A 21,746-nucleotide genomic window follows, 5' to 3' on the forward strand; every position below is an offset into this window, starting at 1 on the left:
ATTATCAATTCTAATATTATTGAACCTAAAAATAAAAACTACATTCGTTACAGTCAAGTTGTTATTGTCAAGTGTGCTAAAAAAATTCTCTTAAACTTTAACTGAAATTTGACTAACTGGGTTTAGTTGTGACTTTGTAGACTCAATTGATATAATTATATAGGTCCAATTATTTTCAAATTAAATTAATTTCGTGAGTTGAGTTTATAATAATTTTCAACTGAATTTAATTTGCAATTTGCTGCTTCAAGCATTCAATTCAACCATATTTTAATGCATTTGTGTTCTTTTTTTTTTTTTTTTTTTTTGGGAAAGACATGTTTGAAACATCCATATATGAGAGTGAAGCAATTAATTGGTATACATCAGAATTTGAGATTTTTAATTAAAAAAGTTTATACTAGAAGAAATGATAGGATTCATAAATGATATGATCATCAAGGTCAATGCATTTAGAAAAATAGGGTAGGGTCCTTTCTATCTGATCATAAGGTAAAAACATCTTTTATCATAAATTAAGCTAAATTATTTAGCAGACCAAATAAACATAAATCTACAACTCTGGTTCATAAGGGGAAAAAATCACACAGATAATGAAGAAAACAAAAGCAAATAAGCCAATAACAATAGCACTGCCTCTCCCCTAGCTCATAATTGCAAGGACGGCCCCCAACACGAGTGAAAAGCCTAGCATCAAACCGTTATTCGTGATGCTTGGTGCTACGCTAGGCGGTGGCGGCGGTGGCGGCGGTGATGATGTCGAGCCACTTGGTGGTGTCCCTGAAGGAGTAGTTGAACCAGATGGAGGAGATGTGGTGGGAGGCGTGTTGCCACTGGCTGCTACAACATTGACGGCTAGCTTCATGCCTCCAGCACAGTGTCCTACGGTGGGGCATATGAAATACATTGGTCCTGTATTAGACAAAGTGATTACTGTGTTTCCATCGCTGTGGGTTTTGAGAGCATTTCCGGAGTTGCAATTATCATAGTCACTTTGGGTTACTTCATCCAGGCTGTGGCTGCTATCATAGTTGAACACTGTTGAGAAATAAAAGGGATCGTATTTTTGGTTAGTCCAATTAAATTGAACTGCTTTGAAACATATAACTGATAACTGACTTTGGTAAGCAACTTACAAAGTGTGTCGCCTACGGTGAATGTTTTCCCTTGAACCCAAGTCGTGTAATCCCCGGTGGTGGTCCAGCCAGTGCTGTCTCCTACGGTGTATTGCACGGCATAAGCCGCCGGAGTCGCCACCAGAAGAACGAGAAGAGCAGCCGCTAAAGCCATGCTTACTTTTAGAGAAGGGAAACGAGGACAGCAAGGGAGCTCTTAGCACGTTATATAGAAGGATGAATTTAGGAAAACTTTGGACAATAATTTATAGAAGCAAAAGTCAAGCATTTTCTGTTGTATTCTTACTAAAACCATAATAATTGTTAGATTAATATGTATATTATTCTATATCTTGTCCTTCACCAAATCAATTTGAAAATATATAGTATATGGCTGCTTTTTCTCTTCTGAATTCAGTCAAAAAGCTTATGGTATTGGTGGGTTTGGCTCTGAGACTGCTTTATAAACTTTGCTGTCTCACTTTTGTAAATTAATGGGGTGAAAGTTATTAAAAATTTACTCAAATATATTGGATCAATGGCTGTTCTTTCTTTCAATTCCATTCTTGTCTAGTAGATCTTAAACTATGATATGCCCCTCTTGTAGAATATCTGGCTATATATATATATATATATATATTGATTAAAGTGGACCTAAATCATCACTTGGCTGGTTCCATTAAACAGTTGGAGAATTAAGTTGCCTAAATGAGACTGGTTGAACTTATCTATCATTTTTATTTATGCAACGACTAATTCTGTAAACCTAACCCCGTTGGCCATTACATCACCTAGGCCAATGTATATTTATTTGTATATAGAAGCCAAGCTGAAGAGAATATAGAAAGTATTCAATGAATAAGTTAGTTCCCCATGCCTTTCATTTTAAACATTTATTATTATTATTATTTTTTATTCATCATATCTCTATAGGATACCGGATTAGTTAGCATGAACCCACCATCACTCCTTTTCAAATTTATTAAAGTTTTGGAGTATTAAGATATGATATAATCACGTACTTTGAAAATAAACAGTGAAAGAGTTGGTGGGTTTGGTGAAACATTACGTCGTTGTACCAACAAATTATTATTGATTTAATTGATTAAAATTATTAAAATTTTAAATTTAAATTTTATAGATAATTATTTATTAAAATTATTTTTAATATATGATTTATAATTATTTATATTAAATTATTAAATATGATATATTTTATTTTAATTTAAGAGATTAATTAATTTAACTATCAAATTTGTTCTTACAAAAAAAAAATTCCGTCGTTATATTATTCACAACAATCGATGACCTGCAGTTTTTATTGTCTATTTGAACAATTTGGGACGGCAAATAAAGCGAAAAAAGCAATCTCATCAGGCGTCTTAAGAGAAGCATCCCAAATTCAACCGCGTTTATGAGGGTCAACATTAGAGGCCAAACTTTATAGAAACCCAATCCAGAGATGCTAAGTCAATAGTTCCTATCCCCCTTCAGAGCCAAATTCTTCAACCCAAAACGCGTTACGAATCAGAATTTGAGCTGTACACACAATCGGTTTGGTGATGACTATCTTGCTCACTACGTGAAATTTAAGGGAAGGTTGAAACTTGAAAATATATATATATATATATATATATAAATGATTTGGACATTCTCTTCATAATTAAGTGATCATGAGGGTTCGATGTAGAGTAAATATCTCAAGTTTTAATTGCATACTCTTAATATTTTGTTCTTCTCCAAGCTTAACTGTATAGTTAATTAAATACATGCATATATTTTTTTTTATGAGAATAGATTAATTTATTTAGTGTAATTTTTTAAAATTTACATATTATTTTAACATAATTTTAATAGATTCAAATTCTGAGATTAAATATATTTTTTTAATTTTTACTTATTTTTGTCATCTTTTGACTTATTAAAATCAATAATTACAAAAATGTATAAAATTTTTTTAATTTTACATTGTATAAGTTGATTCCTCCTCATTTTATATATAAATATAAATATAAATATATAAATATAAATATATATATAATGAGAAGAAAGATTCACTTATAATAGTGTAATTCTTACACTTTTTAGATCTTTGGATCAAAATTATTAAATTTAAAAATATTAATTGATTCAAATGAATTATGAATTTAATTTTGATTTAAAGATAAAAAATTTATAAGAATTATAATATATGGTAGTAATATCTTTTTTGAAAAATATTCATCCCATCATTAATTTATACAATGTAATTTTTAATTTTACATATTGTTTTAACTTAATTTTAATATATTCAAATTATGAGATTAAATATAATTTTTTATTTTTATTTATTTTTGTCATCTTTTGACCTATTAAAATTAATGATTAAAAAATATATAAAACTTTTTTTGTTTTACACTTTGTAAATTGATTTCTCCTCATTTTATGTATATAGAGAGAAGAAAGATTCATTTATAATAGTGTAATTCTTACACTTGTTAGATCATTAGATTAAAATTATTAAATTTAAAAATATTATTTTGATTCAAATGAATTATGAATTTAATTTTGATTTAAGGATAACAAAATTATAAGAATTTTAATATATACACTTATGGCTGATTTATTCTCATTAGAAAAATATTGTAGTTATTTTTTTTTTTTAAATATTCATCCCATCATTATTTTATCAAATATTTGTACTCCCTGTCATGGTATATATAATTATTAGTTTGATTATTAATTGAGTTACCCATGAATTAGTAGATTCCACTTTTCAATTTATCCGGTGAATATAAATATTTGAGACGAAAGCAAATAGTTTACTCTTTTTTTTTTTTTTGGAAAGACATAAAACTATGATTCTTGATTGGTTGGACTCGGACGTTTTTGTTCAGCATCCTACCTGGACGCTAGCTATAGGCAAAGAGTTGGTTCATCGACATTGTCATCCGCGGCCTGGCTCGAAATGAAGCAAATGACAAGCCCGCAGAGAAAGAAGGCCCTGATGCAGCAGGAACTAAGAAAACCTCTTTGCAACTGAAAATTGATTAAATTGGTAAAATGGCAGTGAGATGAACAGTATAGAAAAGTTGTGCTATCAACTACGACATTTGGCAGTGCTATCAAAGCTTAACTTTATCACATCTATGTAATTTAGTGAAATCCACACTTGAGAAAGAAAACTATTATTTAACCAACAATCATACATTGTACAAGCCATCACCATTAGCAAGTGTAGAAATGAATGATAACCTCTAATGAGGTTTGGTTCAGAAGAAATAAGTTTGCAACTGACGTGTTAAGAAACATGTAACCTTACACGCCACGAGAGGCAGCATACTGGAGAAGAAATAGAGCTTCCTAATACATCAACTTTTTTTAGGAAGTGCAGCAGCCACTCTTTTGTGCAACAGGCTGTCCTCGGATCTGTACTGTTGGAGGCCTTGCATTGTTCATGGCTGGTTGGCTTGCCATTCTGCATTCAGAAGCAATTTTAAGGAGCAGTAAAACGCACAAAAGTAACTGACAATCCATAGGAACCTAGACTTTGAGGTAAATTTCACAGCAACAAGCTTGTTGATCTAGATGATTTTTGTTTAAGATTGAATAATAAACCTAAACAGCCTAGGCATGCCATTTAACTGTACATACTTCTTGAACTGCAATGACTTTCTTGTTACTATCAGGAAGAAGAATATGGGTACCTATCCTTGATGGAAGCAGCCATGGCCATGAAAGCCTGTTCGACATTTGTGGCATCTTTTGCACTGGTTTCCATAAAAGGTATGCCAACTTCATCTGCAAATGCCTGAAAGAACAAAAGCAACAATATGGAGAAAGGGATGCAGCAACAAATGCAGTATAATAGCAACAATTACAATTTGATAACCATACAGCTCTTCCAAGAAATAAACCTGCTATAAAGGATTTCCATTATGCTTTACATGTGAAACTAGTAAATACCTTGGCTGTCTCATATGACACAACTTTATTTGCTGTAAGATCACACTTGTTTCCAACGAGTAGTTTGTTGACATTATCACTAGCATAGCGATCGATTTCATTCAGCCACTGCTTGACATTATTGAAGCTTTCTTGATCTGTCACATCATAAACGATCTAATAGAGGAGCCACCATTAAATGGGAAAAGAAGAGATATAAAAAAAGTTAAATAAAGAGTGAAAACCACAAAGGAAGAACAGAAAGCGGAAAATCTAGAAAGGAAAAGATCACCCACTATTATGCCATGAGCCCCACGGTAGTAGCTGCTAGTGATTGTCCTAAACCGTTCTTGCCCAGCAGTGTCCCACTGTACATTGAACCAAGAGCAAACTAACTAGCTAATCATCAAGAAGCTAAACTGACACGAATGCCAAGTGTCAAGGTTTATGAGCAATTTTGTAGGACTAAATTACTAAAATGAAAATATATAAAAGGAAACAGTAGCAGCCAAAGAAGAAGATGAGCAGACAGCCCATTCTCCTATAAAGCATATTACCTGGAAGACCTAGGTTTCAAAGAAATGAATTTTTAAAAAAAGTACAGCATGCAAAAACATACAATTTGAAGCTTAATTGTCTTCCCATCCTGCTCCACAGTGCGTATTTTCTACCAAAAAAGAAAACGAGAAGACAATTAATTAGAAAAATTGCTATAGATTTTGGCATTCAGAAGTCAAGTTAGAAATAAGGACTGTTTACTCACAAAATCAACCCCAATGGTGCTTATGTAACTTTCTATGTATGAATCATCCTGCATTAAAGAAATTACATAATGATCAGGTTCAAGATTTAGTCCTGCATGACAATCTGAAAATATCCAGATATTTGATATCTCCAATATACAACTAAAAATAGTGACAAGATTCTGATGCCAAAATCGTCCTTGTCCAAACCATAAAAATATTTCACCATGTGAAGTATAAATCTCTCAATATACATGGTATGTAGGCAATGAAACTTTTGAATTAATCACAAGTACAATCTATAACATCGAACGTGTATATAAACATTTAAGGTAATCACATAAACATCTAGGAATGTGCGATAATGTAAATAGATCTCTAAAAAGTAAAGACATTTACTTTTAAATACCAATTTAAAGTCTACAAACTTACAGCAAATCTCAAAAGAAGACAAGATTTCCCAACACCAGAGTCTCCGATAAGCAGAAGCTTGAACAGATAGTCACTGCAAAAGAGTGCAACCAGATAATATTAACATACTTTTAAATGATGCAATAACATAATATCTCCAATTCTACCTTGCGTAACATAAAGTTGGTTTCTACAAGAGAGGCGTAACCCCAAACCCAAAGAGAGACATTTTTCAGAAACCAAAACTAAATTTGAAATTGTTAGCATTAAAATGTTGGAACACCAAATTAAATGTCCAAAGATTAACCCTTTGAATTTGAAGCCATTGCCAGTTGATTATTAACTTTGCAGGTGAATCAAGAACGTGGAATACAAAATGAATTTAAATTTCATTCAAGTTTTCGAGTCAGATTGGCTTCATCATCACATATGTAATTGATTTGGCAAGGTGTTAACAACACACATCCTGTTACTTTGTGAAAGAATAAGATACCACAACTTATTATATATATAAATATATATATATATATATATGATACATTAATAAGAGCCTATTTCCCACCTAAATTCATTTAATTCGCATCACGTAGACGGTAGATAATATAAAGGCAACACAGAATGATAAGAACACATCAAACCTCATACATTTTCTTCTTTTTAATTCCACAAAGAAATCCCAGTTGTAAACGAGACAATAAGATAAACAAAAAAAAAATCTCAATTCCATCAACAGATCTAAAACAGAATCTCATGATTCTAGGGTTAACTTTTAACAACCACAATTATTAGTAAAAGTAAAATTCATGTAATTTTCCAACGTCATCAAACCAACAACGAGAAAATAAAGTCATCAAATTAAGAAAAGAAAGGGAAAAATAAATAAAATAAAGGCTTAATCAGAACAACATAACATACAAATTAGAATATTACTATTAAATACGAATGAATAAAAAACTTACTATTCGGGATTCATTGTAGCCCGAAGATAAAGAGGATCGAAGGATCGGGTCGCCGGAATCCAACTGAAATTTCCGGCGATAGATCACAGAGATATCGAACCGATTCGCCGAAAAAGTCAGCCGAGAAGAGATGAAGGAGACGAGGAAAGGAAAACCAGAGACTGAAATGACACGCAAGAGAGTCTGAATCAGAGAGATAAACTAAACAGTTTAAGCACTAATTCGTTACGTTTTAATGACTTTAAATCTCGGCCTCGGGTCTGCTGATATGGGCCTTCCAAGGTTCGCCCGAAAAACATTTTGAAATTTGGATCAAGGGCCAATGTTTCGTTTTTTTGGATAAATAGAGGCTCAATATAACATTTTGGGCTTTCCGATCTCTTTATCAAACTGTGGGTATGAGGCCGGCTATTTTACAGCTTTGGGTTCCGCGTTCGCCGGCCTTGACGCTGTCACCTCATCTGTATAATTATTAAAATTTGAACCGAGTCGAAATATCAATTCGATTATAAGTATTTATCAAAAAATCAATAAAATTATAAATACATATTTTATTTTTTAAAAGAATAACTATCCACTACTTCACACTTTGTTTTTATTTTAATTTTTTTTTTTACTTCTGTACTGGTTGTGGTCAATTCTAGTTTAATTGGAAAGCCTGTACTTTTTGAAATCCAATATAAATAAAAACTATAGTACAACATTATCTGAGCACTTAAGGTTGTTTGGCCTATCAATTACCTGAAATAAAAGTGAATAGATTGCATAAAATAATTATGTCATGTTAGTATATATATATTTTTTATTTAAATATATTATATAATTGGTGAGTTTGATGAAGATGATAAAAGCGACGAAAGAGAATATTAGAAAAGGAATAAAGAGGAAAAAATAATAATTTTCAATTTTCACATATATTCATTTACCAAGTGGCAAAATTTAATCCATGCCACTAAAGCCACGTGGCATTTTTCCGAGCTGGCAAACAAAGTTAATGGTGGCAACGTTTATGCACCTAATCACAATTGCTTTGTCCATTTTTTTGTAGTGACGGGCATAGGACACTACTTTACGACCATCCATCAACGTGGCGAGAAGTGGTTATGCCACGTAGCATCAACTCAAATTTAACCAACCAACCCAGCCTGCCAGCCAAGCCCGGTTCGTCATTTAAACCACATAAATAAAAATACAACACGAACAAGGAAAAAAAAAAAAAAGGATGGCGGAAGAAGAGGAAGTGAAGATGGAAGTGGAGGCGGTGCAATCGGTTTGCGGTGAGGATTGCGTGGTTATTGAATCGTATCCTCCGTACCTTCACCTCCATATCAAGCCTCGCACTGCCGATGTCTCTTCCCAACAGGTCCAATCGAGGAATAACTAGATAAGGATTCTTAACCTTGGGGTTTTAGTTTCTGATTTCTTCATTGCTTAATTTTCTTAAGCTGTATATATATTTATATATTAAATTTATTTTTACAAATCTGGGCAACATTTATTGATACAAAGGACGGGTCAAATTCATCAGATAGACTTTGGATAACTCTAGCTAAACTTTAATAGAATCTTCTTCTAAGATATATCTAATTTGACCCTTTTTAACCTTCTTTTGTAGTTTGTGGAAGCATTTATTGGAATTCGGGCAAATTCCCAGGTATTTTTATAGCTCTTTTTTTCTTTTTTTTGCTTATTTAACTTTTCGATTATTTTAATCCATTTTTTTCTTCTAAATTCTTTCAATTTCTAGTTCATATTAGAAGTTGATGAGAGATAGGGGCGGCTTATAGTTAGGTTCTGATTATATTGGGGAAATTTTGATTTTATGTTATCTTTGTTGGATTTTCTGTTCTGCCACTTAACTTTATATTTTCATGGCAGTATCCCAAGGAGCCTCCTCTTATTTATCTTATAGATTCAAAGGGTCTTGATGAACAAAGACAAACACAGCTTATAACTAACATACGAGACAAAGCCTGTGAGCTTCCCTCTTGTTTTATGGTTGTAGCACTTTGCGAGGTAACCGCATTAGTGTGAGGTGGATTTGCATTACTGTTTTAATTTATATTGTTTTCCAAAAAGTTAGAGAAATTCTAATGAGGTTTATTGGCAACTAAAGCATGGTAAAATTTTAGTTCGAATACTTCAAGACTTTATAAACCTTTTCCATTATGACTTTTTTTATAAGCAAGATGATTTGCTTGGTTTTGTACTTTGTATCGTGTTTTATAATTCTAACTAGATTATACACTTCTTCCTTTTGTGGAATAGTTATAGGAACATCTAGACAGATGAAATGAAAATTTGTGATTTCATCGAACTTGGTATTTTAAATGGCAGTGTTTATAGTTTACTGGAGTTTTTAATTTTACTTATTTGCAAAAGAATTTATTCAAATTTATTTATAGGAAGCGGTTGAGAGGCTTTCTGCTATGAATCACCCTGATGGCGATTGTCCATTATGTTTATATCCTTTGTTGTCAGAAGATGACCACACAGAAAGGTTGCCTTTTATGAAGTTGATGTCTTGTTTTCATTGTTTCCATAGGTAGAGTTACCTTCCTACTTATTGTATTATTTTCACTTAATGCTGTTTGGGTTTGACTTCTTGGTTCTTTTTCATCCTTCTTTGTGTTTTAGATATTTATTTTTGTGTAATGCAGTGAGTGCATTTTTAGATGGTGGAATTGGCTCCAAATTGAGAACAAGAATAATGCTAAGAATCTATCTAGTGCAAGTGTACATTTAAGGAACTCAGGAGGTCAAGGTATATTTAAGTCAAAATTCCAATTAGCGACCATCTTTGATGTATAATTGAGTAGACAAAATTATCATAGTAAATTTTCTGCTTGTTTTTGAGTGTTATACAAGTTTTTTTGTTGAAGAAATTTACTGTGTACACCCAGAGGTAGATTTGTGTATACTTTATACCTATACATTATGTTTGGATTGTTTGCCTAACAATGGAGCAGAAGAGGCTAAATACTTAAAACTAAAATGAAACAGGAAATTATTGCTACAGTAGTTGAAGAACAATACTTTGCTCAAGAGAAGATAGTTAGGTTTCAGAAATGACGAAATTCAAATAATTTCTATTTGTTGATAGTTTCTGTCATCTTTTGGAGTTACTGTTATTTTGTATCAATATTTTGAATTTTGCAAATGGTTTCCTTTCCTTTATGAATTTAAGATAAGTTTGTATTAAACATGCTGTTAGAAATAGTAAATATTTCTTCCTCATTTACTTATTTGGATATGATATGGGTACTAAGTTGTTGTGTTTTATTGTTTGTGAGGTGCAAAATTTTACTGAGTGACAATTATAATTTATTTTACTGAGTGCAAAATATAATAATGACAATTATAATACATTTTACCGAGTGAAAATGTATTGCTAAAGGTACCATGTTATATATAACATTTTTTTTTTTGAATCCTAAGATCCTTATTTAGGTTAATTTTCTTCTATGATTTGCTGAATTACTATTTTTAGGCATAAATGGAGCAGTGGAAGAAAGCATGGGGAACTGTCCAGTTTGCCGCAAGGTATTTCATGCCAAGGATTTTGAGCACGTGCTTGACTTGGTTGGCACTCATTCTTCTCAACTGGTATGTCATCTGAGCTTTTATCGTCGTAGATTTTGAAAGCATACATCTATCTCAATTATAGTCCATGATACTCCAATCCTGTGGAAATTGGTACATATGCTCGATTATTCATACTTTCTTGGTAGTAAAATATTCAACATCTAATAACAATCTGTTTTTCCCCCTTTTGCACTTATCAATTTTAATTTCATTTGAAGTTGATGAATCTAATCTCTCCTGGTTGGATTTCAGAGTTCGGACAAAACTGAAGTTAAAGATGATGAGAGGCTTCTTCATTCGGATATAGAGACTGTAAGAAGGCAGAAATTTGAGGCGATATTAAAACTGCAGCAAGAAAACAGTGGGTTGATCGGATCCAAGCCCGACCATGGTGTTTTGCCTGGTATAAATCCTCAGAACACAGTTGCATCGTCTGACCATGCATCAACTAAGGAAACAACTGAGCGATCACAAACTGATCCAGCTGCAATCGCAGAAAGAAATTCTAGTAGTTCCTCGACTAGGCCTGCCACCAGTAAGCACCCGAACTCGGGCATGAGGAGGCAAAGAGCACAAAATTCTAGAAAACACATAAAACAGTGGGTTAGAAAAGATAATGGTGGTGCTGCAGATTAAGCCTATTATGTTAAGACTTGCGAGATTATTAATGTTGTATGAAGTAACAATTTTAGCAAGAGAAAAGGAAAGAAAAAGGAGTTAGACAATGTGTTCCCAATCATTTTAAGGTCAGAAATAAAAAATATAAAAGTAGTTAAACTGGTTTCCAACCAATCAAAAGACAAAAGGAGGGCAACTGGGCAAATATTAAAAGGGCAAACAAGTAGCGAAGAAATGAAGATAGAGCCCAGGTTGCATTTTGAGTTTGAGGCGGTTTAACAGAGAGTGAAAGCATCAACGTACGTAGCAAAGTAAGCTTAAACCAAGCGTATATGTGAGGCTGAGACAATCCATCGAGCACGTTTTGAAAAAGGCAAGCACAATTTGCTTGGAGGTTCAAGCGAAGAACCCAAATTTGAGCCAGCTCGTTCCAATAAACCGGCTTAATTTGGGTCAGGTCCAAGTCCAGTGCATTACTATAAGTCTACAATTAATCCCGCTTTCACTATTCAAGGGCTTCATGCCAGATCTCTTTTTTTTTTTTTTTGGGTAAATTATATAAATATATCTTATAGTTAAATATGATTTGAGTCTACCTTCTGAGATTTAAAAAGTAATATTTAACCATCTTGAAATATGTATTTATGTCATTCCATTGGTATTCTTTAGATACTATTTATATACTCTTACCTTTGACAGAATTGATTGATTGTAAATTTTAAAAATAGAAACTACTTAAGAGATGAAGGATTGTTGAGAAGAAAATGAACTTTAGGGAGATTGAATTTCACTGCACTTGCATGCATCGTAAACGATCGATTGAAAAGCATCTACCCAGATTTTTTCTTTTTTTTACAAAGAAAATTTTAAGATTTTGACAAATTGATATATGTTTTTGTTGGAGTTTTTGTTGTTGTTACTGATGATTATGATTATTGATTGAAGAACATCAACCTAGATGATGATTTTACCTTATTATTTTCTATTTCACCTTTGAACCAAATAAAAAAAGCTTACAAATCAATAAGAAAATTCAAAATTTTTTTTTTTTTTTTTTTTTTTACAAAGAAAAATTCAAGATTTTGATAAATGGTATATGTTTTTGTTGAGATTCTTACAGATGATTTCATGCCGCAATAATATATTTTTTCAACATTTGATTCCTTACTTGTTGAAAATTATGAAGAATTTATACTTTTACACTTATTTTTCTTTAAAAAGTTTGAATTTGAAAAATAGTAAACAAAAAAAAATAATAAAAAGTAGAGTTTATTTGATTAAACGTTAATGACATTAATAAAAAGTAATGAAATGATATAGATGTACATTTCATAATAATTAAGCGTTATTTTTTAAATTTCAAAAGATAAATTCAAATGACGTATTTATGTAATTTACATTTTTTTTTTTTTTAATAGTCACGCCGGATCTCTTAATGTAAACATCCCTTTGCCCAAGACTCTGGAGGAAAATTAAAAAAGTAATACATAAAATAAAAGCACTTTGCTATCAAAAGATAGTAATTGTTTGCCAAGATTTTACACTGTTGGTACTTTATAGCTTTCATATATAGTCAAACCTACAAGATTATGGGATTTCTATAGACAAAAGTTTCGAAGAATTTGTTCATGATAATATCCTGTACCTTAAAGAGACTCTGGGGCCTGAACCATAAGAGGAGATTATTGTTGTTTGAAGCAAATCTCTCCAGCCACACAAGCAGATCCCTATGATTACTGAAGTGGACCTTGCTCGTTCAGACCACTTTAGTTTGAAACAATGATTGAAATGAATCGTGTACGTCGCGCCATTGAAATTGATGCATTGCCTGTCTCATCGGAGCAAGCACATCAAACGATTAAACAATAAAAGACAGCTTTATGCGGCTTTATGTTCTTTATTTCAACTTTGCAAACAGTTCAAACAGTTCATTTCAATCGTTGGTTTCTTTTTTCTTTAAATTTGTGTCTTGTCTTGCCCAGATGGAATGACCCGTAATAATTGAAGACATTTATCATTGAGATTTGGTAATAGATGTTTTGATTTAAAATTTTGGTGTTGATGGAAGCATATATATACATAAATATATATATATATATATTACTTACCAAATCATTGGAAAATTAATTTCACTATTTGTGGCTTGGGGCCGGGAAGATGATTTTTTTTAAGCAATACATAAGCCTGAATTAATGCTAAATTAAACTGAAAAGTAAGGTATGCTTTTGAACAAAATTTGGTTTTGACACCAACTTTACGTTGATGTCTTTTACTTTTATGTAACAATTACAAAGAAGCTAGAATGTTCTGTTAATAATTGATCGAAAATAGAGTTAGGGAAAACATATTAATAGATTTTCCCACTTGAGGTGGAAAGTGGAAAGACATGTGATTGTAATGCAAAGTAAGGGGAAAAAGGTCCAGGTTACTCAAGGCTCAAGGAAAACCAAGAGCAAACGATCGTTTTATTTTCACACAGAAGGCAACAAAGGATATGTTATAAGAGCAAAGATCCGGGGAACTTTAGACATGATTAAGTACATTCGACACTTTTGCTGACTTATCATGTTTTTTACTTTTTTTTTCCCTTTTCTGGTTTCTAGCTTTTGTTGCGTTGGTGCATGCAAGAGAATTGCTAATTGAATAATTTGATATGTTCTCACGTATGATGTACTCAACGCTGAGGTCAATGTTAGGCGACAAAATAAATATTTAAAGACATACGTTAAGAAAATTTAAATTTATAAATCATAATAACGATGCAAAAAAACTGGAAAGAAGAATGAAAGCAACGATAGGGGCCAGTGGCCAGCGGGGTGGCTGATGAAGATAAAAAAAAAAAAAAAAAACAACTAATCTCTACATTAAATTCCATGCTCAAATAATCCAAAACATCGATATAGTCCTCCAGTCCCCCACAGCAACTCCACTCAAGGCCACAACTGGGATTTGCTATAAACGTCGATGTCTAATTTCTTTCGACAAACAAACCCTCATATTCATGATGTTGATACCAAGCAGGGCTCCACCAGGACTATTGCTAAAATTTAACAACCAAAGGAAGGCTTTCCCGCAAAGAAACAGGCCAGGCAATGATCAATTAGCCACACTTGCAGACCTTCTTAAATGGTAGTAGTATATAAAAATTAATCATGAGTTCATAATCTACAATAATAATAATAATAATAAAAAAGTTGCATTTCTGTCTCTGAAATTTGATGTGGAGGGGCCCGGGGCAAAAGCATATTTCTGAAGCTGATCACCAGTGTTTCACCCCGAAAATGAACTCATGGAGACTTCCGCTTGTATAAGGTGTCAAATGATGATTTTAACGCAGACAAACTTTATTTAAGTGATTGATTGATGAAATGCAACCAAGACCCACCCTGTTACATCAGATGAATACATATATATATTTTATGGAATAAATAGTACTTAACATACAGTTCTAAAATAGACTGACTGACGAAATAGCAGAAGAGTCAACCCCCTCCTTGCCCTGCCCTGGCCGGCCTAATGCAAACCCTTCAAAGTTCAAAGGCATTATTAAGCTTTTTGTATAGGGACTTCTAGACTAGCATGGAAAAACTGCTTTGAAAAACTGATCTTGTGAACTATAGCAGCTCAATAATTTATCTTCTTCTTGTAAAAGCTAGTCAATGGGAACCGATTGGTTTATGGGAATCGATTGGTTATATAATCTAGACGAAAAAGTAGTTCATCTATATGTGGGCAGCGTAGCTACTTCTGCTTAATCAATTAGTATGAAAAACAACAACTTCTGTTGGACGACATGAATCAAATGGTTTACAACATTTTCAAAATATCTATTAGTAGTGGCCTCCAATTTTTTGGCAATAAACGAATCTATGGTTAATAAAAAATTTGTCAGTGTGCGAACGTATTCTGGACATAATGTTCATACTGCAGTTATACTTCATTAAACATGAAACCAAAATTTATAATTTAATTCAGTTAATTCTTACAATTATTTTTAAAAAATAATATTTAACAAAATTTTAATTTTAATTTTAATACCTACAATCACATTCTTTATCTCAATATTGTGATCTCCTTAATAATAATAATAATAATAATAATAATAATAATAATAAAGTTAAGGACAGTATATATAAGAAGAAATGATATCTACTAATTGTCAACAATCATTAGATAGGAAATGTGACAAACTATTATTATTATTATTATTATTATTATTATTATTATTTAGATTTTGATAAGTGAAGATGACAAATTGAAGACCAAGGAAAAGACAAAATCCAAGCATCGATCCAACATTCGCTTGTCTTTTCTTTATTTTTATTATAATTTGGTTTTGCGTTTCGCGTCCACTCTAGTTTCCTGATTATCACTAAGCTACTTCTTTTGTTATTGCTAATGCTAGGACTGTATTTACAACAAACTCAAATTCAAAAAGTTCATCCAAAATTCGATTCAATCCGGTTTAAGTATAAAAAATCAATAATTCGAATTCGTCCAACCTGAAACTGAAATCAATCCCAATTTAAATTAATTCAAATTTGAAATGATTTGAAATTAAAATAATTCAAATTTAAAATGGTCCAAATTCAAAATGATTCAAAATTAAAATTGCCCAAAAAATTAACCCGAAATTAAATTAATTGTAATTTTGTTTTAAAAAATATTAAGTTAATAAAAATAATAAATATAACACAAATAAAAATTTATTAAAATTAATGAAAATATCAAATTAATATATATTTTAATATCAAACTAATATGATATGTTACTTGTAAATTTTCTTAAAACTTATAATATGATTCAAAATAAATTATATATTTTTAATTATCATGGATATACATCTCAATGTATCATTTAGAATAAATTATATAGTCTCTTACAATTATGAATGGATATTAAATATCATATGATTTAGAATAACGTATATACAACAAGTTATTGATTGTGTATATACATTATATTTATGTTATAATTATGTTATTAATTTTAATCTAATAATTTAGAATAAGTTATATAATGAGTTATAATTATACTAAAATTCAAAATAATAAGCTATTAAATAATGAGTTACAATTATATTAAAATGATTATTTATATTTTAGTTATATTAGTAATATAAAAAATAATTGCAATTAAATGTGTATCATAATTAAATATTTAAAATAATTTTTATATAATTATATTAAATATGTAATTATGTATTATAATTAAAATTTAAAATAATATTTATATATTTATATTAAATTAAAATAAATAAAAAAAACTATTAAATGTCACAAGTGTAATAAACATGTTTAGCATATCTTATACATGTACTTGTAAGGTATAGTTTAATTAAGTGTATTTTGTGTGTCTTACACGTATCAAAATTTATGTTAATATGGCTAAACATAGAACACATTTTTTTGAAACTCATATAACTTTTGTGATATCATTTTGATATCATGTCATCGTGTCGTGTTTAAATTTATTATATATAATAAAATCACATGTTTTTCATTTATATACAAACTAACTTTAATTTAAATATACAAAATACAATATTTATATTTATTTTTAAAATATAAATTTTAAAATATAATTTTTTATTTTTATATTTTTAATAAAATTATAATAAATTTAACTTGAATTCGATCAAATAATCTGTTTAAATTTAATCTAAATTGATTTTAAAAATTAACAAATTAAATCCGAAATGACTCAAACCTAAATGATTCAAGTGTCAAACTTGAATACTCAAACTCAAATTGGCTCAAAAAATTTCAAATAAAAAATAAAACCCAAAAACAAATGATCCAATTAAAATTTAATTTAATTTTTTTGAGATCCAAATTTACTCAAACAAAATTAAGCCCATTCAAACCTAATCCAATCGTCCAATTGATAGGTCTCCTACTTCGTAGCTTCTTATTTCCTTTGGTCGAACGTGGAATAATGTAAAAGAATTACTTAATTAAAGGGCAAAATGCTAAGAGAATTGATTGACTAAAGATATTTTGTTTATAAAATTTAAATTCCATTTTTTATTATCACCAATTTTTTTAATAAATTATTATAAATTCAATATAAATTGTCATTTAAATAACATATCTTAATTTTAGAATGAATGTCGTAACGGTTTTGGGACCGTCAGACGTAAAGTATTTTATAATAGAAAAAAATAAAAGGAAGTCACCACTAATCTTTGTTAGGGTGTAATTGATCACAAAAAAGTTTATCTTTTTAATAAAACTATAAAAACAGGTTTAAAGTTTATCAAAAAGATAAATTTTGGTCTACAAAAAATCAGGTTAGGTTTGGGAGTCGATTACGTGTGGGGAAGAATCAGCACCCCCACAATACCCATAAATTGGTGTCATTTAATTATGCGCTATTTTTGGTGTTGGATAAAAATAGTTTCAATTTGAAATTTAACACTAATTTTCTTCACTTAAAAAAAAATAAAATTTGGTTAAAATTCCTTTATAGGAATATTGAAGAAATCTTTAAGTTAAAAAATTATCTTAAAATTCTTTAACATCTAGGCAGAATTTAAAATAACTCTTTTCGCTTAAGATTTAACACAATATTCATTAAAATAAAAGTAACACTTTTTGTGAAAGATAATTGTTGGTGACTCTCCAACATCTAGGCAAAATACCAAGAATTATATCCTTCGAAATGTTATTTTTATTTTAATTTATAACATCACAACTTTAAAAATATATATATATATATATATTTGTCTCATAAGACATTTTATAAGAGATAGTAAGTAATGAAATTGTCAGGTAATAAATAAAAATTAAAGACAGAGAAATACGAAATGAACACCAATAGTAATATAGTGATGCATGTATGCCAATGGATATTATGCCAAATGATAGAATGCAATTTTAAAAAAATGGATTCTTAAATATAATGAGACCAGATTGACTCTTCAACATCTAGGTAGAGCTTAGGTGCGACTGTTTATATTTAAGATCCTAATTTATTATTATTCTTTTTATTAAAGTTTTAATTCCATTATTAAGAAGAATTAAAGACAAGTATGAAAAACTTAATGAAATAAAGTTTCTTAAACACCCCATCATCTATGCGACATTCAAGAATAAATTACTTTAAGTGAAATTTTCACACGTGCCCTTAGGATTTTTTGATGGTTTGTAACCTGGGTATGGGTCGAGATTTTAAAGTTTGAATGATTTTTTGATAATGATTCGGGAATGCATACCGAATTTGGGGTTTTTAGAATTTTGGATTTTAAGGTTTTGGATTTTAAGATTTGGATTTAAGGGTTTGGATTTTATGGGGTTTTGGATTTTTAGGGTTTTAAAATTTTGGGTTTAGGTTTCAAAAGTTTTGGGGTTTGGATTTTAGGGTTTTTAATTTAAAGGTTTGGATTTTAGGGTTAAGGTTTTGAATTTTAGGTTTGGAGGGTTTAAGGTTTAGATTTTTTTTATTTCTTTTAAAAAAACACGAACATCTCTAAAAATCTCCAACATCTAGATGAACTTTCAGAGCAAGTTCGATTTTGATAATTTTGAAAATTAATTAAAAGTTTTCATATATTTTTTTAATGAAAATTTATTGTTAAAGATATTATTAATTTATTATTTAATTTTTTTATATTTTTTAATTTTAATTAATTTTTATATAATAATTTCTCAACATCTAGGCAAAATTATTTTTAGAAATATATTTTTATTCCATCCAACATCTAGGCAGAGAAAATAAAAAAAAATTATTTTATTATTATTAGATTATTATTATTATTATTTTTTAGTTATCATCCTATTTGTTTTCATTTTGTTATTATTAAAAACAATCAAATATTTATTCTATCAAATTTTAAACTTTATCATGCATAAATATGACAGAAATACTCAAAATAACAAAAATAATAATATATAAAAAAATTCAAAAATTCAAAAAAAAGTTTTTTTTTTGCCCGAATCGAACTGGTCAACGACGGTTTAGTCGGACAAAAAAATGGTCGGTTTGACGCATGGTTCGGTTAAGCCATATGAGGAGCGATTCAGTCCGATCTGGTCAAATTGGTTCAGTGCTGTATGAGGAGCCGGGTTGACAGGTCGGTTGGGCGAACCCCAGGTCGGATTCGAGTTCACGCGCGGATCCTTCTTAGCTTAAACGATGTCGTTTTGGCTTATGCTTTTTCTATAAAAGGCCTAAAAAAATTTTCGGTAATTTTTCCTTTCTACTTGAAATAAAAATCCCCCAACTTCCAAAAAACCTCTCTGGCTTGGCAAGAATTCGGCACCAATCGTCGCTTCAATCGTTGCCTAAGGTCACCGTCAGTGGTAAAAAAATGTCAAAATTCACTAGAAGCTTCATTTCGACCTCTTGAGCTCAGATCTGACCTCTTTTTCGTCAAAAATAGCCTCGATCGATGTAGATAGAGGCTCAAAGTTTTGGTGTTCTTTTTTTTCTTTTGAGAACTCAAACTAACAATATTTTTTCTTTGTTGCAGGAGAGCTTTGACGCTGAGGATCTTCCCTATGGGGAGGACTGTTTGTTTTTGCTTTTGTTTTTCTGTTTGGGTATTTGTATGGGTAAAGAAGGATCGGTACTGGTGGGTGAGTTTAGTGAGAATGTGAGAAAGCTTTTGGGTTTTCGCAAGTGCTGGGGTTTTGGGCATCTGTTTGAGGATTCGAGAGCAAACTTGAAAGAGAAAGAAAATGAATGCTTTACATGGTTGAGAACGGTAGTGGTAAGGGTGTGATGATAGACCCACAGTGCCCTAGCGAAGAGACTAGACAATGGGGTAGTATGATGGCTAGGTAGTGGCATGACGGCTAGGTAGGGGCGTGGGTGGCTAGGCAGGGTGTGGATAGCCAATGGTGCCGTGTATGGCACCCTCTGGCACTAGCCTCTAATGTTTTTATTTTTTTTCGTTTGGACATTTTTGTTTTTCTTTTTTTTTGGGTTTTTTTTTTGTATAATTAATTTTTAGTTTTAATTAAACCAATATTATTATTATTATTAAAAATTATTATTATTACTAAAGAAAAAATATAGATCGGACAAAATCGATGTCTACAGCTATCTTTTTTTGCACATTACTGAGGATCATGAATAGGACAAAGACAAAGACATCAATTTTGTCTGAAAACAAATCAAGGATTTTTTAATTTTTTCTTTTTTTTTAACCACAGTTAAGTGATAAAGAAAATGATCGGGATGACACCACGAGTTGAAAAATAAAAAATCAATCGAGATAACACCGTAAATCAAAATTATGCTCAGAGGTCTTAGAAATCATACCTAGAGGTCTTAAAAATCATGCCTGAAGGTCTTAAAAATCATGCCCGGAGGTCTTAAAAATCTCAAAATCTTTGAATGCACCTCTAATAAGAGGTAATAAAACTTTAAAATTTTAAAAATCTTTTACCAGGAGGTCTTGAAAGTTATGCCCGGAGGTATTAGAAATTATGCTCGGAGGTATTACAAATCTCAAAATCTTTGAATGTTCATTCTAATCAGAGGCAATGAAACTTTAAAAATTTAAAAATCTTTTATCCGGAGGTCTTGAAAGTTGTGCCCGAAAATCTTAGAGATTATGCCTAGAGGTTTTAGAGATTATGCTCGGAGGTCTTAAAAATTATGTCCGGAGGTCTTAAAGAATCGACTGGAATAACATCGTAAGTTAAAAAATAAGAAATTGATCTGGATAACATCGCGAATTAAAATTATACCCGGAGGTCTTAGAAATTATACCCGAAGGTCTTAGAAATTATGCCTGGAGGTTTTAAAACTCATGCTCGAAGGTCTTAAAAATCATGCCCGGAGGTCTTACAAATCTCAAAATCTTTGAATGCGCCTCTAATTAGAGGTAATAAAACTTTAAAAAATTAAAAATATTTTATCCGGAGGTCTTAGAGATTATGCCCGAAGGTTTTACAAATCTCAAAATCTTTGAATACTCCTCCTAATCAAAGGCAATGAAACTTTAAAAATTAAAAAAAAAATTTCTCGAAGGTCTTAAAGATTATGCCCAGAGGTCTTACAAATCTCAAAATCTTTGAATGCTCTTCCTAATCAGAGGCAATGAAACTTTAAAAATTTGAAAATCTTTTTAAACATGGCTTTCGCCTGATTAGAGATTTTTGAGACTTTAAAGGTCTTATCTAAAGAAGGTTCCTTCTAAACAGAGATTTTGAAATCTTGATTGAAATTGGTTCCTCTTAAACGGAGGCTTTGAAATCTTGATTGAAAATGATTTCTCTTAAACAAAGACTTTAAAACTTTAAAAACATGCCCCTTTTTTTTGTTTTTAATACTTACAAAGTTGATAAATGCAATCATGATACAAATTTTTATTCTTATCAAATGATGCTAATGGAAATGTTGATACAAATGTCATTACCAACGTAAGAATACAAATGCTT

General features: G+C 30.6%; 3 protein-coding genes across 8 annotated transcripts; 1 reads left to right on the plus strand and 2 right to left on the minus strand.

Annotated features, from left to right (window-relative positions):
* Nucleotides 1-418: 418 nt before the first annotated feature.
* Nucleotides 419-1,406, minus strand: LOC111305879 (uclacyanin-3-like). The gene is made up of 2 exons (XM_022903743.2): nt 1,137-1,406; nt 419-1,038 (listed from the first exon to the last, which is right to left on the minus strand). The coding sequence occupies exons 1-2, from the start codon at nt 1,288-1,290 to the stop codon at nt 644-646; spliced, it is 549 nt and encodes a 182-aa protein (XP_022759478.2). The 5' UTR covers nt 1,291-1,406; the 3' UTR covers nt 419-643.
* A 2,860-nt stretch (nt 1,407-4,266) lies between these two features.
* On the minus strand, nt 4,267-7,368 carry LOC111304548 (ras-related protein RABD2a). Its single transcript, XM_022901175.2, has 8 exons — nt 7,153-7,368; nt 6,215-6,287; nt 5,803-5,850; nt 5,659-5,706; nt 5,336-5,407; nt 5,061-5,216; nt 4,802-4,905; nt 4,267-4,572 (listed from the first exon to the last, which is right to left on the minus strand). The coding sequence occupies exons 1-8, from the start codon at nt 7,164-7,166 to the stop codon at nt 4,476-4,478; spliced, it is 612 nt and encodes a 203-aa protein (XP_022756910.1). The 5' UTR covers nt 7,167-7,368; the 3' UTR covers nt 4,267-4,475.
* Nucleotides 7,369-8,333: 965 nt separating this feature from the next.
* Nucleotides 8,334-11,462, plus strand: LOC111304547 (uncharacterized). Of its 6 annotated transcripts, none has more exons than XM_089750702.1 (7): nt 8,334-8,515; nt 8,768-8,806; nt 9,031-9,168; nt 9,558-9,652; nt 9,813-9,916; nt 10,658-10,758; nt 10,990-11,462. In XM_089750702.1, exons 1-7 carry the CDS (start codon nt 8,375-8,377, stop codon nt 11,371-11,373), a joined length of 1,002 nt encoding a protein of 333 aa, XP_089606828.1. In that variant the 5' UTR covers nt 8,334-8,374; the 3' UTR covers nt 11,374-11,462. The 6 variants fall into 6 exon arrangements, with proteins under 6 accessions (XP_089606828.1, XP_089606826.1, XP_089606827.1 ...); XM_089750700.1 differs by having other exon boundaries at nt 8,336-8,515; nt 9,558-9,697; XM_089750701.1 differs by having other exon boundaries at nt 8,336-8,515; nt 10,643-10,758.
* The last annotated feature ends 10,284 nt before the right edge of the window (nt 11,463-21,746 follow it).

The sequence above is a fragment of the Durio zibethinus genome, chromosome 21, assembly GCF_047325235.1.
Source record: "Durio zibethinus cultivar Kanyao isolate XHJ-2024 chromosome 21, ASM4732523v1, whole genome shotgun sequence".
Taxonomy (NCBI): Eukaryota; Viridiplantae; Streptophyta; class Magnoliopsida; order Malvales; family Malvaceae; genus Durio; species Durio zibethinus.

Coding starts and splice junctions, on each gene's coding strand:
- LOC111305879 (XM_022903743.2), bottom strand. CDS start 1,290: ATGGCTTTAGCGGCTGCTCTTCTCGTTCTTCTGGTGGCGACTCCGGCG. Junction 1,039..1,136: donor CACCGTAGGCGACACACTTT/GTAAGTTGCTTA, acceptor ATTTCTCAACAG/TGTTCAACTATGATAGCAGC.
- LOC111304547 (XM_089750699.1), top strand. CDS start 8,375: ATGGCGGAAGAAGAGGAAGTGAAGATGGAAGTGGAGGCGGTGCAATCG. Junction 8,516..8,767: donor CCGATGTCTCTTCCCAACAG/GTCCAATCGAGG, acceptor CTTCTTTTGTAG/TTTGTGGAAGCATTTATTGG. Junction 8,807..9,030: donor GAATTCGGGCAAATTCCCAG/GTATTTTTATAG, acceptor TTTTCATGGCAG/TATCCCAAGGAGCCTCCTCT.
- LOC111304548 (XM_022901175.2), bottom strand. Junction 5,408..5,658: donor AGACAATTAAGCTTCAAATT/GTATGTTTTTGC, acceptor TTCAATGTACAG/TGGGACACTGCTGGGCAAGA. Junction 4,906..5,060: donor TGTCATATGAGACAGCCAAG/GTATTTACTAGT, acceptor TTGTTCTTTCAG/GCATTTGCAGATGAAGTTGG.